This window comes from Helicoverpa armigera, chromosome 13, assembly GCF_030705265.1.
Source record: "Helicoverpa armigera isolate CAAS_96S chromosome 13, ASM3070526v1, whole genome shotgun sequence".
In the NCBI taxonomy this organism is placed as follows: Eukaryota; Metazoa; Arthropoda; class Insecta; order Lepidoptera; family Noctuidae; genus Helicoverpa; species Helicoverpa armigera.
In genome coordinates, this window is record NC_087132.1 from 4216996 (window position 1) to 4241812 (window position 24817).

At 36.4% G+C, this 24817-nt stretch overlaps 1 protein-coding gene and 1 long non-coding RNA gene across 3 annotated transcripts; one reads left to right on the top strand and one right to left on the bottom strand.

Annotated features, from left to right (window-relative positions):
* The first annotated feature begins 429 nt into the window (after window positions 1-429).
* On the top strand, window positions 430-2123 carry LOC135117737 (uncharacterized). Its single transcript, XR_010277097.1, has 2 exons — window positions 430-643; window positions 1653-2123. It is a non-coding gene; the product is annotated as an uncharacterized LOC135117737 (long non-coding RNA).
* Window positions 2124-5321: 3198 nt separating this feature from the next.
* Window positions 5322-24806, bottom strand: LOC110384329 (A-kinase anchor protein 200). 2 transcript variants are annotated; one of them, XM_021345565.3, is made up of 7 exons: window positions 24649-24806; window positions 18302-18485; window positions 17602-17790; window positions 17363-17485; window positions 9793-11208; window positions 6940-7017; window positions 5322-6856 (listed from the first exon to the last, which is right to left on the bottom strand). In XM_021345565.3, exons 2-7 carry the CDS (start codon window positions 18470-18472, stop codon window positions 6824-6826), a joined length of 2010 nt encoding a protein of 669 aa, XP_021201240.3. In that variant the 5' UTR covers window positions 18473-18485; window positions 24649-24806; the 3' UTR covers window positions 5322-6823. The 2 variants fall into 2 exon arrangements, with proteins under 2 accessions (XP_021201240.3, XP_021201239.3); XM_021345564.3 differs by lacking the exon at window positions 24649-24806 and adding an exon at window positions 19400-19524.
* Window positions 24807-24817: the final 11 nt, after the last annotated feature.

A 24817-nucleotide genomic window follows, 5' to 3' on the forward strand; every position in this document is an offset into this window, starting at 1 on the left:
CCTGCGCAGACGAAGTCGCGGGCACCAGCTAGTGTAATCTAATTTTGAAGTCGTACAAAACCAGTTTGTCTTGGATTCACTTTATATGATCTTTCTACAAATTTGAGATTTTCTTTTTGAGAATTAAAAAGAAAGTACTTTCCAAGAAAGTGACGGAATAGGAGAAAAGAAGTCGTTCAGATTTTTATCCGAATACCTATCCCGAGAAATTTTGAAATCATTATGTGCAGAAATCTGTTAATTTATTGAATCGTGCCTGATCGTGCCCCAGGCCTGACGGAAAAAGTATGTTTTTTAATTCTCAATATGAAAACCTCTCATTAACACCCATAGATGTAATATTAATACCTCTCCTCAGAAATTTGAAACATCAGGCAGTTTCCAACTTGTCAGTTGTCATTGTCATATTTATTTGTCACTGTCAGGGCTGGATTAGAAATAAAAATAATAGGTAACAATTTTGCTGAATACAATTTTTCATTTATTTAATACAGAATTCAACCATAGTTTAATCAATTTCGTGTGTTACCTATATTTGAAATATTGGATTTAACTATTTGATTTGAAGTTTTCTCTAAAACTGTGTAACTCTATTTAAATGGATAAAATATTTCAAATTGAATCACTAGAAACATTCCAAAATGTAAGTAGAACCTACCCAGTCCAAATAACAGTATAAACCATTAGCTACCACAAACACTTAACTGGGAATACTATGTGCACGAACGACATGCGAGGTTTGCACCTGGCATGTCGTTGCATTCATCAAAATCTTTTACTTTTTATTAAATAAAAACATTGGTCAGTGGGTCGTCTTAGAGGCGGAGTTCACTAGTTTTAATTTTTTTTTTCTCGAAGGTGAAACATAATATAATTTTCTTGTAGATTATTTGACACTTATTTCTTTGAAATCTATATCACAAAGTTGCTCTAGCACGTCGGAATTTAAAGCTATATCCCTCTTAAGCACTAAAAACGTGATTTTTAATAATATTTCATTTATTTTTTGAAGACACCAAAATTTTCTGTTAATTTCTAACTACAGCATCGAACTACCGTAGCTGAAAACATTATATTATGAAAATGAAAACTCTTTGTGTTCAAAATTAAAATGTTTTTGAATCTGGATCAGTACTACTACAGGGTGCTTTAGCAAATTTGTTATTAAAAAGTACGTCAAATATTGTAAAGTTTCAGCACCATAGGTACATCTCCATACCGATGCCTTAGAGTGAAAACCTTGTTAGTGTAAGAGACAACTTATCAGGATAAATATCAGAATAGGATGTTTTTGCGATTATCTTCCAAGAAACGCAATAAATTTGATAAAAAAGGCTTTTCCGAGGTTTTCATTCTAAGATGATGATACACAGACATGCTATTGCAACCTTATTTTCTTTACGTTGGTTATGTATCAAATATTCTACAAGAAATTATATATTTTACCTTAGGACCAAAAATGCTGTAAACCAGTGTTATTATTAATTTTTGATCTTTATGACATACTTCAAATACATTGATTTGGGTGCTGCGGCCACTTGAAACCGTTACCCAGTTAATCTTCCACTCTACCTTAATGATGACTTTGTCAATGTTTTGGTCCAGCATTACTATTATTCATCATGACAACATTTTTCATTAATCTGTTTCAGGTATCAGAAAAAATCTTAACAGATTTGTATTATTCAGGATCTTCTTCTCTAAAATCCAACATTGAAGGAGATGTGATTACAGCTGCAAAACAAAATTTGATCTCAATAATTTCTGATTGCAATTTTGATCTACAATCAGTTAAAGATGTATTTAATGGCAAGGGATGGCCAGAAGAAAAAGTTCAATGCTTACATGGATTAATAGATAAATACAAGTCTGATTTATTAAATGCAGCTTTGAATCAGTACAATAGCAGTTACTGTGAAACAGTAGTAAATTTTGACTGGCTAGTCAAATTCATTCTTGGTACAAGTGACTTAAAAACTTTAAAATATCCACTGCTACAATTGGTATTGTCTACATTACATAAAAATGGGAAACAAAATAATATTATTTACGACATTCAAAAAGATATTTTATTAAAAATGATTCATGCTTTAGAATCTATAAAATAAAGCGATTACACTAAATTGTTATTTTTCTTCAATAATTGTTAAGGTGCGTTCTGGGCACAAGAAATGAATAATAAAAGGATGGACCTTGGTTGCGCTTCAATGAATGTAAATTATGTCTTTGGACACGATCATTTGCTGTAATACCAAAAATCGTTGATAGATGTCTCAAAGAACCCTCCCTTGTCATGCCCATCGTACGTATTTGACCTAGAAGTTCTAGGTGTGCCTACGCCACTGCCTGACCTACCTGCCTTATGGCTTCTCCGCTCATATTTCCATACTCTGTGTGTGTACCAACCTCTCAGGTACGTGTCTTCACTACTACACTGGACAGCAAATAAACCGAGCCACCCGCAACTTTGGAACTCTAATCCGATTTTCTCAAAAAGTATAAAACTTACAAATATCAAAAATATACCTATAGAAAGAGCATTTCTTAAGGATTAAAATGACTATAAATTTAATTAAAAGGACCGTCAATTCACAATGTTATCAAGTTTCTCTGTTTTGATTAGAGTTTGCGCTTAGCGTTATTTTATTCTATAGTGAAGGAAATTCCATATTTCTTCACATTTCTTTAGTTTTTATCCGTCGTTTGCTTGGACGCGTGTATTTTTGTGCTCATTTATTGTTAAATAATGGATACGACCACTCAGGCTCAGCTCAAGCTCAAGCTGTAACACTACTTCAAGCAGACCTTGGGCAACGTGAAGTCGCTTGACGACTTCCAATCAGCAGATCTTCGGTGCAATGAGTTTACAGACGATACTTGGAGACTGGAGCATTCGATTGCAGCCCATGTATGGGCAGACCTAGGGCTACATCAGCAGCAGATGATCGTTTTATCCAATTTTCTGTTGTATGAAATCGTCGCCTCAATGCAGTTTAAGTCCAAGAAAGTCTGCGTGATGAACGCCAAGTCGTCATAAGTTCAGATACCGTCAGAAGGAGACTTGCTGAACAGAACCTGATTCCAAGGACAGCTGCAACAAGCCCCGTATTAACAGTAGCTCACCGTAGAACACGACTTGAATATGCTCGAGAACATAGGGATTGGACATTAGAACTGTAGGCCGACGTACTCTTCACCGATAAGCCCGGGGTGAGTCTGCATGGAAGTGATCGACGTCGAGAGAGTATATCGTTGCCCTGTAGAATGTTACTGTCGCATCGAGGAAACTTGCTTACGGAGGGGGATTTGTAATGGTCTCTGGCGGCATATCATTACCCACACATACAGTGTTAGTTTTCAGCGAACCGACGGGCCGTACACGTGGATTGAATTCTCATCGCTACATTCCTGGAGTCCTCGCAAACCATGTGGTACCTTACTCAGGTTATATCGGTCTGGATATGCAGTTAATGCGTGATAATGCACGGCCTTATGTTGCTCATGTGGTAGGTAACCCAGTATCTACACGACGTCGGAATTCGTACAATGGTGTGGCCAGCTTGTAGCACGGACTTGAATCCGGTAGAGCACTTATGGGATGAACTGAAACGTCGGGTTCGAGCATGGGTACCTGCTCCAATAAGGCTTCTAGAGCTGAAAATCGCTATTGAAGAGGGGTGGGACGCAATTCCACAAGAATTCATCGTCAGTCCTGTTGGGGATATCAATACAAGGATGCTAGCAGCTATTCGAGCAAGGGGAGGAACCATTCACTACTGAACAAAAACAATTTTTCATTTTTTTTTGTTTTCGGTTAACATTTTTGATTTCACTGGGTGATTGCCAATGGTTTCCGTGTGCGTTCGCGCAGCGGAATGTTGTTGAATTAAAAGATTTTAATTATGCAGATAATTAGTGTAAGACGTCCTATAATTGTGTATGGTAAATAAAAATTTGTGTATGCAGCCATTGTGGAGAAATTCACCAAAAACAGATTCCGCTGGGCGAACGTTGGCGAACGTTGTCCTGGCGGAACTTTTTTTAATCCATAGACTTTAGAAGAAAAGAGATGTGTCCGAAAATTAGTGTGTATTTGTGTATAATTGATTATGTATGAATGAAATCAGTGCATGCATAAACTTCGGAGAAATTCAAGTTTCCGCTACGCGAACGTTTGGCTATTAGCTAGTTTTCATATAAAGCGCTTACGTAGAGAGCTGTAGATTTTTACATCCGTTGGTGGCGGTCAAGGTGGTCCCCGCCTGCGATGCTTTCCATCAATATTTATAAATTATATTCAGTAAATTTGTATTCAAAATAAGTTTCTGTTTATTTAACTATCGATTACGAACACATATTGTAGTGTATTTTAATATAGGTATTGTTTAAACGGTATTACATAATTAGTTTTTAGCATTTGATTGTCTTCGAAATAAACGTTTTTATCCTTTTCTGTCATTCAATAATGAATCATTTTGTCTGCAAATGATTTAAGATTGCAAAATGATTGTACAGCAAACTACCGTATATACCAAAATCATCAAAATAGCAGACCAATCGCACACCAATCAAATGTCAATCGAATACGATTGGTCTTTTATTAGTAGCAGAATGCCCGATATGGTTAAAACTGCTATTACAATCATATTGCGATTCGATTTCTATTCGATTTTGACATTATTAATTTAGGAGAATCGGGGCCCAGTGTATTTTTGGGTTCAACTTCTGCCAAGGCCGGTGAAAATGGGCCTAATTGTGACATTTTTTGATGTAACATGAATTATTTTATTTCGATTAAAATAAGTGATAAGTTAGATGCTTTAATAATGATGCACGAAATGTTAAAGAGGAAGAGAATAAAAAGAGATAGTTTTTTTTTAAGATTTATTGATTAGAGACATTCACACATCAACATTAAGTTTCAATAAGTAATTGGATTAACATAATTTCCTATTATAATTAATTATCATACAAATTCCACATTGCATAGTGAGCAAAAAGTTACATTTCCTTGAATTACATAAACTCAGTCAATTTTGGGTTACCATTTGCTAGCAATAAAATTCTTAAAATAATCATTATAACTACTGGGAATGGAATACGTTGGGAAACAATCCTAATTTAATATAACAGGATTGGTACATGATATCAAATTCTGCTAATTTTAATTTGCCTAAACATCAAATGGGGCCCTAATTGAACGACAATATCGAGGTCACGTTGATATTCGTTCGCAAGGGCTATGGATACTTATACATTACTACAAGACTGATATACGATAAGACACCACTAGCAAAACCGTAGTGTTACTAATTTGAGTGTATATGTAAAACGACTCACTTTCTTACCATGAGATCGTCTCGACAGTTTACGAAGTAATTCGAGTACATTGTATGCAATATTACAGAATTTTAGACAATCTAGTTTGCACTTGATATGGAATGTCTCACTCATGTTTACTGTTTATATACCTGGAGTACTTCTCCCAATCGTGCAGTGTGTCACATTTAAATTTCATAAAAAATGTATAAAATTACAAAAATGATCTTGAAACCATACGATTATTGGACACATAGTTATAGTTAAATAGAAAATGACCTTAATATTGTATAGTAATATCAAACCTTATAAGTCATTTAATTGTATTTGTAAGAATGAGGTTGAAACCAATATACTATTAGCGGTTGATAATAACCATACCGCCTTTACTAACTCGTTACACATACTACAATTCTAAATAGTACAATATAATTATGTCTGTATAAGTTCATAAATTGTATAGTAATCACAAACTTGGCCACTAAATATCAATTTGAAACAATAAATCCATCCACATCCATTAAATTTAGATTCAACAATCACACTCTACTTTACCAAAAATGCCTTCTTATAGTATATCTCATTACACATAGGAGCAACATTCCGTCATTTACTAAATGAATAAAATTTTATCAGTTTGCATTACAGAGAGCTGCTGACAGACTAAATTTATACAACTTAATATAAACTAGAATTAAAACACAATGAATATAGCATAAACTAATGAGATTTCAATATTCCCTCATACTTAACAATTTACAAGTTACTTCAAACTTCAATTTGATAATTAACATAATATTTGTGTTTTAAGAGTAAATGAAATCGGTGTTCATATATACATAATAAAATAATGTTTCAAATTATTTACTAAACTGATGACACTGATCATCATTGACGGGTCTACGTATCGTACATAATAAGAAAAAATAAACATTCCGTGTTTCAAACATCTTCTGATACAAGTACAGTGGTTGTACACAATGCATAAGATTTTTTTTTGTTTTCCCAGCCGAATTAAGGATGACGCTGTTTGTGTAACTTTATTTGTTTGTTATTTTTGAAACCTTGTTTATAATATTGAGTGATGGTTGCGAAATAATCTGCGCGTTATACCCGAATGTGTCTAAAAGTAATAGAGACATGGGAGAGCTAATATAAGAGCGACACGTGACAACGTCAAACTAATACCCCTGTAATAATGGCACCAACTTATCGCACCGTATACTGTCTAGATATAACTTTGTTAATGTAATATAATTATAAAAACTCGATTCTAGCGAATAAAATGTATAAAATCTTAATTTTATAGAAGCAAAGCACGCTAAACTTATAGTATAATCATTCTATATGAAACGTCACATCTGAACTGAAAACCACATTTTGACGATGTAAACTATTGAACGAACTTAGTTCGACAATACACCACTAAATCGAAATAAATTAAAGGCTCATTTTAGACACAGTTACGTGTCGCGGACGATGGGGTGTTGCTTCTGTGATGATTTTAGTTGGCCACCGCCACGTCGCTCGACGTCTCCTGCAACCAACCGCCAAAACGTTATTTAAGTACAAGTCAAAAATATATGAAAACAACTATGGTTTATTAACATTTTCACATACCATTTCCGTTTTGAGTTCTGGCACGTCTGGGACCTCTGGGATCAAGTCTGCCAATTTGTCACTCACTGGGAGGGGCTCCTGTAATAATAATTTGTAGTTAGTGACTCCCGAACAAAATGTTCTATTAACAAGTACAATCATTAAAACATTACATTAAATAGCTATATGCCCATAGTTAAAAACAATAAACACACAACGCATAATATCTGGTAAGATCTGTTTTTGTTTAATGTTACTAGCTGGAAATAGGAAACAAATACCAATAGGTTTAAATAAAACGGTGAGAAATAAAGGTCAACACAGTCAAAATGACAAAATAAAACACTAAAATCTCCCTAACTGTCACAACTACAGACCTAATTCACATGGACGTCAGAGTATAACTCAAGTCGCAAAATACAGCATTTACATTTTAGAGATTTTACTGTTCAGGTATTTTGTAATTTTGAGTGTTTCAATGGTCTGTACGTTACAGTGTATGAATGAAGTTATACAAATAATTATAGTGATGGAGTTTAGCTACAAGTAGCATTACGATACTCATATTTAAACCTGAATTCAAGCCGTTAATTTTAAATTCTACATTACTAATTACAACTTTACCAACTTTTTCACAGCCTGCTTTGACTTTTTTACAAGATTGGATTATTCAATACAATAAATATCTACTGGATGTGGCATACAAAAAATTGAAATAATGAACTCTTGAGGCGAGTCTATGGAAATTCACCTTTTCCCCACTTTATGCACACGTATTTTAAAGAAATAAAATCAGGATGAGTTGAACCATATAACTATAACGATAAAGAAACCGTAACCAGACATATTCTCGTCACCCATTGCTCAAATCGGCGATTTGGCAACTGAAAATAGTTCAGTTACCGTTATAATTAAATGGTGCAACCCTCCATTACTTTCACATAATAGTTTCTAAACCTACTCTTATTTTGGTAATCTACTGGTCTAGGAAACTACTTACAAATTAGGAATACTAATCTTAGCATTAATATTACACCTTCCGATACATTGGATTACATAATTGCTAGCTTACTTTGTGCTTTCAACAAACATATGACTGAAATAACACTTATATTATTATGTGTGCAGTTTACCAGATAAATTGTTACGATTAGTTATCCCAATAATATAAACAACGGAAAGGCTTAGACTGATCTCACTACCGCCGACATAGCTTCGCGAGTCTGAAGTTAGCCGACTAGCTGCGCATTAACCAATTACATTCTTAAAAGTCTACTGTGAAGCCGGATCTAGGCGAAACTAAATAAGCTATCTAACTGCCCAGGCTTACAAATGAAATCATCTACTGCGCAGCTAATTGGAAAAGTACAGACGTCTCTCGTACAGACTCTGAAGTTTGTCGGTCTTATTTTTTTTTTAGTAACAATGTTATAGAAATACATTTTTTCCTATATAGAAGACCATTTATTATCAAGAGTTGCCCAAAGACAAAAAGCTGTGCACTCTATAGTTAGTTTGTTTGTATTCGTAGATGCAATTCATATTGTGGGCAAGGCATTGTTGAAAAACTGTATATGAAATAGATAAATAAGTGGGTAACAGTAATTTTGAACAGGTTTTTACCTCAAGATATTTTTTTAACCAACTTATGTCCAAATCATAAGAAAATTGATAACTCTGTTTAAACATCTATCATCCATGTCACCCTTTTACAGAACTGTACACCGAAAAATTAAGAACACCATGAATCTAATATCGTAAAATTTATCTTTTAATTATAAATGAAAAAGGCGTATTAGTTAAATTACTTAAAACTCAAGAATGGCTGGACCGTTAACGCTGAAAATCAGAGGGGAGATGGCTGAAACCCAGGAGAAGGACCTTTTTGCCACTATCCGGCTACGGGAAGAAGTTTTCTCGGGACGTGGGTGAAACCACGAGCTGAAGCTAATATAAGTTTCGTGACCTGTTTTTCAATTATAAATGTTAGACGTCAAGTACCTATCATTCCTGTCACCATCATTTTCCACAAAAAACAAGTTACGATTCATAATTTAAGTATATTAAAATTGATAAAGGGACTTAATTTATTTAACTGCACAAAAATATTAAGATCCCTAATATATTTTAAATTTTTCATGTTCTTTCATAACATCCTATAGTAAAAAATACAAAAAGAAGATCTGTGGGATAACCAGGCTTACCAACGGTTGGGTTGCCCAGAAAACTGGGTCGAGGCGATCAGATAGGCAGTCACTCCATATAAACAATGGTATCTAGTTTAGTTGACTGTAAGCCAGCCCCAACATAGTTGGGAAAAGGCTAGGCAGATGATGCAATACATGCCATGCAATGGTGTTCTCAATTTTATAGTGACCAGACTAAAAAGCTGCAACTGCACAAGACTGCACAGTGTTAATGTTTATTGCGATGATTAGTTAGATAAACGACAAAACTATTTTTCAAAATGTGAAAACTATATCGTGCCATTTTGTTTTATGACCACATAGATCATCATTTCATCACATCATAATCATTTTATAAGATTATTATTTGGTTATCAGTGACAAACATTTGATAGTCTTTGTAAGTGAAAATGTGTGTTTTAGCACTAAAGCATACTTTCGAGATACTACATGCTAGCGTAAGAGATGTTTCCCCAGTTTCAAGCTGTTAAGAAGGGATGAGGACGGGACTTCTCGACTATGTCAGATTAACCACACTTAGTATTCTTCTGGTTATTAACGATTCACACATGCTGGTAAAGAAATGCACATAAACTAAATACGAGGTCTGTTACGGGATGACTCAAACTGTTCTTTATATTACAGTACTAATTCCACTACAAAACAAGAGTTTCCGATCGGTATTCACCTGTGCGGGCGCGTCGTGCTCCGGCGAGACGGACTCGGAGCGGCACAGCTCGCTGGGCGGCAGCGGGAACGACTCCGACTCGTCGGTGGCGCCCGCCGCCGGACCCGACTCGTTCGCCTCCGACAGCGACGGCGGCATCGAGTCATCGGGTGTCGTCGTCGTCCTCACACATTCTACGGTCTTCATTTCCTTGGGATCGTTCGCTGGTACAATTTCTAAAACTTCCTTATTCGAAGTTAGCTTTTCTTCCTCAGAATTGCCGTTACACTCTATTGTTTCGAGTAAGTTATCCGGAGAGCCTTTAGATTTAGCTTTAACGTCAAATTCATCGTCCCCATTTTCAACCTGGTTTTCGGGAAGAATTATTTTATCGGAATCCGAAATGTGATTTGAAATCACTTCAACCTCTTTGATTTCGTGAATCGTAACTTGGGTACTTTCGTCGTTATCGTTGACCATTTTATCAGTTTCAATTTCATCGGATATTGGAGACGGAGGGGATGGTAAATCTTCACCAGCATTCGTTAATTCATTCTTTTCTATGGGTACGTTCTGTAAGTCTTCGGAGGGAGGTGCAGGTACCACAGCATCGATTGTTTGTAAAGCATCGGTATTTTCTACTTCCGTTTTATTGTCAATTTGCTCTTCATTCATTATGCTTTCAGTTTTAACATTTACGACTTCAATAGTACCCTCGGTCGTAACAGCATTGTGTAATTCGTTTTCAGTTTCAATTTCAGTTTCGATTTCAGCTAAAGGAACCGATTTTTTCTCGCTATCTTCTTCAACGGGAATAGGAAGCTCATTACTAACCTTTTGGGTAACGGATAATTCGTTTTCGGGCAAAGGGGAGAGATCGTCTAGTTTATCTTTTGTAATTGGATCAGAAGTTGGTGATGAAATTGCGTTATCAGCGGTGTTAGCTAGCGAAGCGTCTGTTGATTCTGGTGCCATGGTGGTGGCAGCAAAGGATGCCACAGAAGAAGGAGGGGGATTCGCGGGAAGTGGTGGAGGCGTGGAATCTATCAAAGGCATTTGTTCAACACAAACCTCTTTTTTGACGGAAATTTCAGGTACAATTTCTGTCGAATCAGCGGTGGGTTCTTCTTTGCTCTCGACATTGGTTTCAACTTTGACGGTTTCTTTAGCAGGTTCTTCTAATGAAAGCCCATTGACAGGCAACTGCTCGGGTTGCGTCTCTGGTTGAGGCTCCGGCCTGTCAATCTCAGGGCTAGCAGCAGCTGGGTCTTCTACTTCAACAGGGATTTCGTCTTTTGGAGATTCAGGCGTGGTGCTTCCGTTGGTGATCAGTTCCGTCACGGGTGTCTCTGGAGCTTTCTCTTCTTTAACTTCGCTTTCAGTCTTAACTTCTTCAGCTGTTTCAGCAACAGCTGGCTCGGGTGCGACTTCGGCCGCCTACAAAATGCAAAATAAAAAACACTATTAACAACCTTAACTAAATATCATTTGCACGTAATTAGAGTTGCGGTTATTACTTTACACACAATAACAAGAACTGAATTACCAGTACCTTGTCATCGGCCATGGTTACGACTACTACTTTAGTCCACGGAATCTGTACTGAGACTGAAGGGAGACTTATAAGTGCGATATTATTTATAGTATTGTATTCGTAACGGAAGATTGGAGCTCATTTTTAAATAAATATTTACCCTTCATTGCTCATGATCATAAGCATATTATGTTGCAGACAACTAGGGCTGTCCCAGCTTACAAAGTATCAAATATTTTATTCAGTAAATCATATTATATCCGAATAAAAAAAACTGTAATCAGGTTTTTCTTCAGCAATTATTTTATTTCAATTATTTATTTATTCTTATACGATAAAGCTCAAAAACTGATGTTTCAAATTGTTTTTATATGAACAGATTCTGTCGCCAATAGTATTCAAGAACAAAGGGAACTGATTAAAACATTATGTATGTTTTACTTGTACTCAGTATAATGACACGGCTGCTATTATTAACTTATATTTAATTTCATTTGCAACAATATTCAACCACAGGGCTGTGGCAAATAATAAAACGATACTGGTACGCAAGGCCATCTTTGCTTACTGATGTAGAAAGACATAAGTCGAGTATACACTATAACATTTACTCTAGTGAGCTGACGCACTACCTACTGTGTTTGACGAGATACTTAAGTTTGACATGAATGAAAAGGAATTATCTTCACGTTTGCTTATTTTCTACCCCAACCACATTGTTTAGAATGTATCTCAAAACCACAAGAGCTGCCTACTTTTACATCTTTTACAATAAGTGAAGTGCCGAGTCGGACTCGCTCAGGTTCCGTACATTTTCATGGTTCATGAGATCCAGTTATTTCGATATAGTGTTATGCCGATAGTAACAAATTTAAAATATACAAAGCCGTCAACGTTTTAAACAAACAGAATAAGAGGCCCCAACAATAGATTCCTCAGCGGATGTATATTCATTGTAGTGAGTACCTTTATCCAGTCACAGCGTTTTTATGCAGGCATAGGTATCGCTTTATTCGACGTAACGGTAAACTTTGCGACGATAACAGTGAGTCACAAAAGACTGGTTCGCTACAAAACCATCAGCACAGAAAGAGCTTCGGGGCCCGATTCTGCTAAGTTAATAGTGTCAAAATTGAAATAAAAATTGAATCGCAATAGCAGCGCTTAGCGGGCATTCTGCTACTAATATAAGAATAATCGTATTTGATTGACATTTCATTGGTTTGCGATTGGTATGTCATTTGGTCTATACGGTAGTTTGTTCTACAATCATATTGCAATCGTAAATCATTTGCAAACAATATGATTAATTATTGACTCACAGAAAAGGATAAAATCGTTAATTTAAAAGAAAAAATAGAAGAATGCCAGATATGCTTCAATCGTAATTGAGTTGTGATAAGACTTGAGTCGGATGTGAATCGTATGTCGCTTAAGTAAAATTAGCAGAATCGAGCCCCGTACTCCGTTTGAGTAGCCACTTAGCTAAAGATAAACAATTTTGACTATGACTTTTTTTTACCTCATTTTAAAATAAATTGCGACTAAAAATCAATGTAAATGCAATGATCACCATTACCGAATTAATGTATTATTTTAAGCAGTAGCTCATTAGTCTAATATGTATTTTTGTAATAAGTTCTATCAAGATTGTTTACCTTTAGTTAAGCACCTACTCAAACATAGGTCACTTTTCGTTCAACTAGCGATAAACAAGAAAATTAAACGTTAATTTTACTACCTAATAAAATATCCAGTCAATCTATCTCGTGTTTACAAACTTCGAATCTCTTTATCGACAGCTAATCGCGAAACCCGTTAATATTTTTAAGAATTTATAATTATCGTCATTTATGTCGTGTTAATTACTCCACTTATAACTCAAGAACGGCTGAACCGATTTAGCTGAAAATTGGCAGGGAGGTAGTTTAGAGCCAGGAGAAGTACACACAGTTTTTGTCACCATTCGGGTACGGGAAGCAGTTATCGCGGGTGAAACCGCGGGCGGAAGCTAGTTATTAATAAAACCCTAAATATAATTTTATGAAACCCAGTCACCTAGCTAGACAGACTACTATAAAAGTAATGCGGTTACTGTGCATTTTATAATAATCTTCCACAAGCTCACTACGAGGCGTCATCTTCATTGCTTTTTCTCCTCCATCAGATGCTAGATGTTAATCAACAACAACAAAAGGTCTGCCTTGTAAACTCGCTTCAGACCGGTATACAGGTACAGTATGGTGCTCTAAAAACCAATTCCGAGCTCAGTTGGTGCCGAAATAGCAACTATCCCTGGCGACGTCGATGTATAATTCACATGAGATCTCCAAGTAGTAATTGTGTGACCGGAGTGGTAGCGGACGAGAGTAATTTGCATGACAATAAATAACGGAGAAGATAGCACCGCAGACTGTACAAATGCACTACTAGCCTCATATAATAAAGCATCAGACGCAGTTGCTATCACAGGTTGAATGCCCTTTCTTGGCACCGATTGTAAGTTTCAAGTAGGTATACTGCACTGGTTATATTTTATAAAAACCAATAACATTTGCGAGATAGGTATTTATTTCTGCAAATCAGTTTCTAAATCCTGAATAATATAAATCGATAGTGGTTAGGTTAGAATACTTTAAGACTGTTTGCAGAGTAAGCTTACCTACCGTAATAGGTCCTAATAAGATGCATGTTGTTTTTGCAATGAATCTACTAATGTAAACAGCATTGGAACCAGTATTCTTGCTGACCAGTCAAATCTCAGATCAACAGGAGAAACAAGTGTTGTGTTTAGCTAATAGGAATAACCCAAACGGTCCACGAAAATGACTCAATCTAGTTTTTCTATTCTATATGAAAAATAAACACAAATCAACCCCTTAAATAAATAGGTAATTTAAAAAAACTGTGCATGCTACAAATCCTGATTTGCAAATTCATCGAAGGATAATTTTGGTACCCACTAGCAACGATCGGCGATGATGACGCAAGGCCGGGGCAATAGAAAACAAGTTTGTTAAGTTTGCAAGTGCAAAATAAAATTAGCTGTCCTGGACAGGTTTTGCGACGCTACACGTGGGCGGGTTGGTCCGGAGTCCGGACGGGTTGCAAGACCGAATCGTAGGAGGTTGGCAAACAGCTTTTCCTTCTACTTACCTACTTGCTTTAGGTGTTTATTTTTATCAGACATTCAGGCACGTGAATTCATGTTACGGATCTCTTGCACAGATTTTTGTTAGAGAATAGCATTGATAAAACAATGGAATGGCTAAAAATTATCAGTGTTAATACTTTACTTGAGAAATAGTTGCCTAAGTCTGTTTAGTATATTCCCTAATTACCTAAATAACTAAATAATTCTTCTGCCTAGCCCTTTCCCAGCAATTTTAGGGGTCGACTTCTACTTAAACCGGATGCAGCTGAGTACCAGTAGTTTATATCATACTAGCTGTTGCCCGCGACTTCGTCTGCGTCAGCAATATAGAATTTCCAATTTCGTTTATTTAATCATTCATTGCTCAGCCCCCGTAGGTGATAGCGTGATAATATATAGCCTATGTGTTGAACCGGCCCCCAGGTAATAGTCATGCAAAATTAGATTTAAATCCATGCAGTACTTTTTGAGTTTACCCGGGACAAACATACAGACAAACAGATAAACAGACATACAGACAAAAATTCTAAAAACTACATATTTGGGTTCAGAATCGATTATGGATCACCCCCCAAGTATTCTTTTAAAAAAATATTCAATGTACAGTTTTGACTTTCCTATCATTTTATTATATGTATAGATATAGAAGGTAATAAATAATTAGGATCAGCAGGTTTGGTAAAGTAACGAGTTTTTGGTGTTTACAGATACTTAGTTTCCATTTGTTGCATATTGTGTCAGTTAATCATGTGGTAGATTCGTAACACGATGCTACATAGCGTGAACAATGCATAGCACCCGTGTGTGCTGCAAAACTGACTACTGGTTAAGGATATATAATGAACTGATAGAGCTCAGATTGCATGTTTATTGAATGGCGTTGGCGACGTCGGCGGAGACTTGTACGCGACGCGGCCGAGCTGCCCATCCGTTGTATTTTCATAATACGACGACTGAATAGAGCATTGACATAACAAGAGAGGGCTCAGTTTCCTCTATTGTACCGCTATTGTGTGAAAAAATGTGATAAGACTTAGTAATACATTTTATACGATATGATACGGAAACCCTCCAACTTCTATGTAAAAAGGATCAAGATATACATATATTAAATGATTACTAAACATATCAACATAATGCTATGTAATATAATAAGTGTACTATTGAAATAAATTTCATCTATTTCCATAAAAATACCTGTTTTCAATTTTATTATGTACCTGTTAATTTGTGAACTTTCTCTTGAATCTGTCATTCTCGAAATCTATAACCAATTTTTTCGCATTTTAAGCTTTAGAGCAAAGTTATCGGTCTATCTGTCTATTGCTAACTGTTTTTTTTTTTATTATAATAAGCAAGTAGGGTCACGAAAAGTAATATTGTAGAGGGTTTCGGGTGAGCAACCGTTGTTTCTTTATTGTGGTCATTTACTGTAACACAGCGCCCGCATTAGTAAGCATCCGCTTCAGGTCAAACTGTAGTTGAACTTCACTCAGTGTAAAGATTGTAATCACATGTTTAACACAACAAAAGAATACTATCATTAAAATAGAATATAATGATTAGATTATACAGGATGTCCCTGAGAGTATGGATCGAGTGGAATATGGGCATGGACAAGGTTCATTTGTACTTTATGACTTTAGAATGCTGGAGAAATTGGAATACCACTCCCCACCAGTTCCCACGTTCGTTAATGCCTCACAAAATAATAAAAGTTTAGAGCAATACCGTTTAGCTTTGACTTTAGTTTAGAATTCCATATTCATAAACGTGACTCTTGTGGTTTGTAAAATAAAACTATATTAGTTACTATTACCGCAATGTTTGGCGTCAGTCTATCTACACCAAGGAAGTTATCTATGCGGCATACAAATGTGTCGACGACAAAATTAGACGAAATTTACTAATGATTGACTAAAAATTAAAATAAGGTTGCATCTTATTGTTAAAGTGGTCACAAATAGTGAGACTTGACGTCACACACTTCATCGTCAAGCCATCATTCACTAATAAGAGCGATATCCCCGACGACAATGGCGGCTCACGTTTGGTGAGCACGGATATAGCTACACTTTGAATTATAATGTGCATTGTTCCTCGCGCTGCGCCAGTTTGGGTGCAATGCACTACGTCGCAATAGTTACTTGTCATAGAAATCGTTAGTTTCTAATAAACTTGACCACAAGGTCGCACTGCAAAAACAATTGTATGTGCAGAATCTTTAGGTTTATAAGAAAATTGATAATAAATCCTGCAAAATAATATTAGGTATAAGAATATTTTTTTCGTTTCTCTAAATTAGTCTAAATAGATGATTACATCTGAATTATAACACATTACTACATTTAAAATCCGAACACTGCCTGAATTAAACATATAATATTTTTTTATCGTTTTTAAGATACTGGTGACCAAATTCAACAGTAAAAAAAAACTGAACTTCTTAAAAACACGCTCACTTCTCTGTATAAAGCATTTTCTTTAAAGAATTTTAATCCAACGTATTATTATATTTAATCAATAATGCCGTTGTTTTGCTGCTTCCAACGACTACGTCTATCGGAACTTTTTTATTTTTAACTTATCCGTGTGTCCGGGTGTTTCATATCTGACTGGGGTGACTTTTCAGCATGGTCATTTATTTAAAACAAATTGAATATTTTTATTGTACATATATCTATAGGTAAAACATAGTTAAAATCGGCCCTTTGCGTTGTGGCAGTCAGATTAAGAATTTTACCGAGAGAGAGAGAAATTTTATCGTGTCTATGACTTTTTAAGAAAAGATTGGGTTCTGTAATTTAGCGGAGACTAATTAGGTTAAGGAAATTCAACAACATTAATCCTTTAAATAAATTGAGATACTAAAAAAAATATATTTAAGAGCACAAGTTACGTACCTCCTCTGGCACTTTCTCGGATTCACCATTTGTTTTGGGTTCTTCTTCTTTTTGCTTCTTTTCTTGTTTAGGTTTGTCTTTTCTGCTGAAACTGATTGATCTGAGCGACCATTTCTTCTTGACCTGTTCATGACATGCTTTGTTAATATAAATAGTCAATTGGCAAACACGTGCAAACAAACTGAACACTAGTTAGGTATTGGTAACCAACTAATAAAAAAAATCTTCAGCATAACTACCTTTTCCTTCTTGGGTTTCTTCCCGTCTTCAGGCGTAGGAGTTGACTCTCCGTTCTCTAGCTTTTGTTCACTCTCTCCGTTTGTTAGAGGCGCCGCCTCTTTTTCCTCCTCATTTGATTTAGCTTCTTTTTCTGTAGTAGCATCTTTTTCATTTTCGGGAGTACCACTGTCGATGTCCTTTTGTTTTTCCTATAATAACATACAACAAGATTCTTGTTATTTCGTTACATACAGTAGTTGCACTAGTAAATAGGAGAGTTTAGGAAATAGCCTTCCCGTGACTTTGTTTAACATATTGTTCGTAGTTAAGCAAGTACATAACAGAACTATGCCAACAAACAAGTTTACATTTTCTATCACAGGTTGAATGCCCGTAAATAGTAAGGATATATTTAATACTGCCAATATGCCATGACCGGAAAACCGGAGCACGCACTGGAACAACAGTAATTTCCGTCGCCTCCATTATTGTAATTGTTTCGATTTTAAGAACCCCATTTAAACCATGCCTGTTGAGTGTTGGGTGATTAATCCTAACAATTATAAATGCGAGTGTGAGTCGTTTGCCACGCTTTCAAGAATACATCGACCGAACATGATGAAATAGATGAAAATGTTATGTTTCTTCGTGTTTGGGAAACGGTTAGTTGTCAAGAATATCTCTTGTCTTGTTAAAAACAACAAGGTTGAATGAAATTACCGTTGGTTCGTGTATGTGCGCGTCACCATTCAGCTGTGGTTTAAGCGCATCGGCGTCCGCGAGCTGCTCGACTCGGCCTTCGCCCCCGGCGCCCGCAGCAGCGACCTCGCCTGCACTCTCAGCCTCCTTGCCGCTTATGTCGACCGAGCGCTTGCTCTGCTTAGCACCCATGCTTATCGATGGCCTGTGAGGAAAAGTCTTCATAAAAAATTGCTTTTTTTTTTTTTTCGTTACATTTGAATATCCTTGTCCCAGAAGGACGAACCTTAGGAAAAATAACAAATGGGCAAGTTTGTAGAGTACTGTGTAATTTATACTAACATGATAACAGTCAAATCTTTACTCTTTAAATATTACAATAGAAAACAGGCAGCTACACTACTAAGCGCTTTATACAATACTAGCTTCCTCCCACGGTTTCGCCCGCATCCTGAAGGAACTATTTCGTTTATCCGGAATAATGTAGGCTATATGATATTATCGCGTTCAATAAAACAACAAGGGTCCCTTCAGTACGTTGCAGTTTCTCCTAAAAACACACAAACGCACATCTCTCACCCTAAACGCATACCTATACCTGCTCCGTTCCGTCGTGGGTAAAAAATTGATGGCAGCAAATTATATATTCTTATCGAGAAAGATGTTTTCAAAACACATACACAACAGAATTTTACAGATACAACAAAAATAATGCTACTAATATGTTAACATAACATGAAGATAAAAATACATATAAATTCAGGTATGAGGATGGACCAAATTGGAACACAAAGCACGGCAGTGGGTCACGGTGCTGCGAACACTCTTAAAATAAATTTAAACTAAACTGCCGCCGAAAATAGCGTCAACTAACGAAAGTGCACCGAGTTGCATTCATCACTACTAGGGACGTCGTTGTTAACGCACGCTTGAAGAGTTGGAATAGAAGGTTGACCTGCTTTTATGATCACATCCAACACAATTATCTACTCACTGCATAATTATGTAATAAAAAATATTAAGATTTAAAAAATGGTGAATAAAATCAGTTCGTGAATTAGGTATAACTAACTACAGAGCTTAAAACACACTAAATATATAACATGAACCAAAACTCACGCAATCAAGTAGCTAACCAATGTGATGGCGTTTAAAATGAAACTGAGAGTAACAAGCCGCGTATGGTTATTGTCCACATTGATCATTAGCAGTGGACCGAATTCCTAGCACATCGTCGCCTTTATCGTTCATTATCCCACTCGTTACACTCAATACAAATATAAATAGCAGTGTCATTAGTCACGCAGACAGGACTATAGAGCTTATCTTTCCACGAACATTCACTTCGAGACAAAAATATTTATATCAACAACAAAGAACGGGCACCCATACCGTTAATATGATATTCTTAAACGCATTCTTGGTAAATGGCATTAGCATTAACAAATTATGGTATTGTTATTCATTACATTATACAGACAAAATAACACGCAGGACAATCTATACTCCGACTAAAAATAACCTCTAGTGGGCCCCCGGCGTGATTGAGGTTATGTAGTCACAAGCAACTAGTAATTAGGTACACATATTGTAATATCCTTTGTCCTTGATCGTATGGCGAACGGTGAGCGTCAGTCATATCATGATGGGGAGTTATTTCAAATCACGCATTTAGGTTATTGACCCAGCGTATGCTTCCCCCTCTCCAACATTGAATTTTTTAGTCTCAACCAGTCAACCAAAACGAATCATTGTCATCCGCCTGTGCTACAATAGGAGGCTCTTTAAAGTGGGGCTGCTTTAATTTTGAGGACCCAGGTCGTTACCGACCTTGACTCGAGTACGTTACGTTCAAGGTTGCCGATCCGCAGTCAATGCGGGTAAAGCGGAAATGTATTAACTTTATCTCGAAATAATGTCGATGCCGATGCGACCTGCCCAAGAGCCATTGTGTAGTCTCGTGGTCTTTTATTTGTCTTCAAGAGATTTGAAAACAAATGATTTTGAGAGGTTCATAAGCTGGTTTTATTTACCTACCACTAGAACCGTTTTTTTTAATTATACGTACTATAAAGCAAAATCGCCACCGCGTCGCCCAAAAAAAAAACATAAAAAAAATATCAAACATTTCATTCAATACGTAGGTAATAATGCAGACGACACACTTTTTGCATACAGTCTACACCTAGGGCTGCCATCTCGAATTTCGCTAAACCCGGACAAACATTAAAAAAATCCGGACATTTGGCGTAAATTGCATTTTTCCCCCGATCGAGTACGATTCTTTTTAAACAAAATAATACCTAATTTGTAATCCATTTACTATTACCATATACTTAAATTCAATGAGGTGCTTCCTTACATGAAAATTGTCCGGGTTTTCCCCGGCTACTTGAAACCCCGCCCGGACAGCCCCCGGACGGCCTCCAAACGAGGACAAATCCGGGGAAACCCGGACGGATGGCAGCCCTATCTACACCCATTACTGAGGGCATGAGATATTTGTGGTATGGCGCTAGAGATCGATAACCATCTCATCAAAATAGTCCAGTGATTGATAGTACTGCTAAAAACTTACTGATGGATGAACAGCATTCGGTCTTTCCCTACCAAAACATGATTATGTTTCTTCCGGACCGAATACCGTAACAGTTCCTAAAATGTAGCAACGGACATCAGAATCTCTACATTTATGAAATTGTTAGACACTATTGAGAATTGAGTGTCTATGTCCCTACAATTCTGTAGACAACATGAGGGAAGACGGAACTCTTGTCAGCTGTACAAACATTCTGTCTGCCACAGACTCTATCATGCAAAGTACGTGGTCTGCGTCGCACCAAATCATGCTTATGGTTTTGGAACAAAATATTTTTCAAATTATTGTTTTTCTAATAGGCAGATGGATAGATTCACCTCAAATGGCATTTGAACATCATGTCTGACTACGCCTTTTATTTTTCTTCGGGATCGAATTTCTCGTTGGTCTACTCGACTCCTTATTTCAGTAGAGTTATAATAACGCATCAAGAACGTTAACGCATCAAGAACGTTAACTTGCAAAACTCGGATTGTCCCACAAGTGAATAAAAGCCGATGTCATCTTTGAGCTATGTACTGCATGAACTTTACTGAAGCAAAAAGTTTCTTCGCCATCACGATGTCATTTGTATAGACTGAAGAGTAGTAAAAGGAAAGACCAAAAGATCAAGCTCTAACCGAAACGGCTATAGTCGCTTAAACTTACAATATTGCGATTTGATTTATTTCAGAACCCCCTTTTATTGTGCTTGCCATTTCATAAAAAAGATTTTCATTTTTTTATATAAAACATAAGAGAAACCTTTATAAAATGACTCAATAAAGAGGAAGTACTAATACCTATAATGCAATTAGATGCAAGCAGTGCAAACGGCCCTGCACCGCATACTCTCGGTACACAACACGTGCACGGTGAGTAGAAAATCGATAGCAGCGGTCGGTTGTGGATAAAAACCACAAGTAATACAGCACCCGCCATACAATATAAATTGAGTTAGAAATCAAATATGACTTCTCAGATAATGCAAAATATACAAATATACCTCATATCCTGTCGTTATTTGTAAGAGAAAAAACGGTAATTTCATGCTCGACCACGCGCTATTTAGGGTTTGGCTAAAATGTAATTTTATTTAGGTTTAGGTAAGTACGTAATTGAAAAAATCGTCTAATATTGAATTATCTGATGAACTGACTGGTTAAATTATAGTGTTTAGTTAATAAGTATAACAAATAGGACATCCCCACATTTTCCGGGATTTAGGACTCTTCATAGACTTCTTAGTGCCCACGAATGAATATTGTTTGGATAATCCAGTGGCTGATTTTGTTAGCTGATTACGTCATCAATCGCAGTCTGTCGTTTATTTTATAAAATTGGAATTCTGGGTTTTGCAGGATTTTTCGATAAGTCAAGGAGTAAAATAAGAATTCATTTATTAAGTAAAAAATATAATTATGTTTCGGATGGCACGTTAAACTGTAGATCCCGGCTGTCATTGAACATCCTTGGCAGTCGTTACGGGTAGTCAGAAGTCAGTAAGTCTGACGCCGGTCTAACCAAGGGGTATCCGATTGCCCGGGTAACTGGGCTGAGGAGGTCAGATAGAGAGTCGCTCCTTGTAAAGCACTGGTACTCAGCTGAATCCGGTTAGATTGGAAGCCGACCCCAACATGGTTGGGAAAAGGCTCGTGAGAGGCAGAATATTTAAGCATTCCATCTTTACTTTCGTTATTCTCTTAAGTCAGACGAATACAATATCTAATGCGTTTCTGATAAACGACTAGGTAGGTACCTACTATTCGATTGAGACATTGCGCGTAATTAAAGCATTATCTTAATACCTATGCCTTTTTACTTTAAAACTCCGTTTACAAATAAAATGCACGGAGTATACCTACGGCGTATTCGCGGGGCTTTTTCACTTGACTGTCAAAAAAGTTAAATCTTTGACAGTGAAGTCAGCACAAAGACAGCTTATCCTTCTTGAATTGTGTGTAACTGGAAATAGCATCAATGCTAAAGACGCGGCAAATACCAATGAAAATTAAAAAATAGCTACACGATGTTCTAAATCGGAGTTTTGTGTTTGTAACTATGTATCTTTAAAATAAAATGTAAGTACTGCAAAGGCATCCATCCCCATTCACATCTATCGAATTATAAACTCACGACACCCGGAACACACAAATTTCGTACTAAGATTGTCATGGTATGGGCATGTAATGAGGAGGGATGATACGCATGCAACAAAATGTGTGCTAAGTATGAATGTAGATGGATGGAGAGGAAGAGGAAGACCTAAGAAAAGATGGATAGATTGCCTGAAAGATGATGAATAGGAAGGGAGTGAGTGTCAGTATGACGAGTGACAGGGGAAAATGGAAGAAAATGACATATTGCGCCGACCCCAAGTAAAATTGGGAACAGGGCAGGAGAAAGAAGAAGGCATTACACTATGACACAATGCACAAAGGAAAAGTACTTACATTAATGTGTAGGGAATGTTGGTGTGTAAAAAAGTATAGTGATACACACTTGCAATATAATAACAACAGTTTTATTAATGAACCTACTAAAATGTTTTAAGAGCATAAACATTTATATTTACCATAATATGTGTCTTTGTCTACCATTTTTAAATGATTGAATTTTATTCAGAATCATAACACTTTTTGTATCTTAATCTCGGGTAGGTATTTACTCTAATACATCGCTAATTTGGGTGAATAGCTGCTTAATCTATCAACATTGCAGTTTAATTGTAAACTTGTAACAGACGACAGGCAGAGGGGATAAAATGTTACAAGTAGGAAGTAGGCACCCTAGAATTTTAGGGTTACGTACTTCCGTATCTGGGAACGAATTATTATTGCATGCCCTTGCGAGATGGGTTGTCGTTGTCGATCGCGCATTTGGCTAAACCAACGCATTGCTGAATGACAGTCACATAAGTAGGTAACCGAAAACGTTTCGTGATATTTTAGATTAAATAGAGTGATAGGTATTACGAACTTATTACTCCAAATTGATAACAAGAAATTGTATTTTGAGGGCAATTTCCACACCTATTTTACACTGAAATACTCTTTGCGAATATTATACTTTCTTAATTTAGGTAAATATACTTTGGTCAAAAGACAAAGGCGACAGGTCTACATACTATTTTTAAATGAACATGCAATAATCAGTGTAGCGGTACCTTTACACAAAAATACTCAAACAAAATAAGTCGTCCAAAGTTGTAAGCCATGAGTACAACGTAACACAGGCAGGACACCCTAGTTTTTTAGTTTTAACTGTCTCCCCCAGTTACTCACAACGATGATTCATCGTTCCGTTGTTAATCACAAAGAACGTGCCTATTTACCGGAATACGTTAGGTACCTACCTTAGTTGAATCAACTTAAATTACTCATAATATGTACCAGGAAAGTTAGTACTTTATTCGATAAATTTGAATGAACATTAATTGTTTATCACTAATTACATTGTGAGGTGTGGGTCCATTCATTTCAACGTATGGTCACAATACCACCCTTGTGTTGCATACCTACATAATCCGATTTTAAATTTCAAAGAGGCCTAAGTATTGAGATACCTACAAAATTACATTTCAAAGCAATTTTGTTCCAATCAAAAATAAAGCTGTAAAGCCTTTTTAACGGGTCTAAATTAGTACTTGCACTGATAGTGCTTAGTTGCTTGCCCTGTCGATGCTGCAATTCCAGAGGAACCGGCTTGTGAAGTCTTAAATGTAAATTTTCAAAAATGTACAAACACATAGGCATATCATGACAAAAACTACTATTAAATCTAGGATTACCTTAAGGCTTGTCAATCCGAATGATATTAGTAAAGAATTTACACTGAAATACTTAAAATATTCACTTCCAGCACTCACAGCCCAACACAATATGGCGGCAGGGACAAAATCCCCACCTCGAAAATAATTTAAAATTTTAGATCGCTTCTGATTGGTTCCTGCGTTCAAG

Excerpts from the sequence above, each read along its gene's own strand:
- LOC110384329 (XM_021345564.3), bottom strand. The coding sequence starts at position 19,485 with ATGATCAATGTGGACAATAACCATACGCGGCTTGTTACTCTCAGTTTC. Across the intron at positions 18,486-19,399 it reads TTGGTTAGCTACTTGATTGC|GCCATCGATAAGCATGGGTG; the intron begins GTGAGTTTTGGT and ends TTTTCCTCACAG. Across the intron at positions 11,209-17,362 it reads CCGAGAAAGTGCCAGAGGAG|GCGGCCGAAGTCGCACCCGA; the intron begins GTACGTAACTTG and ends TGCATTTTGTAG.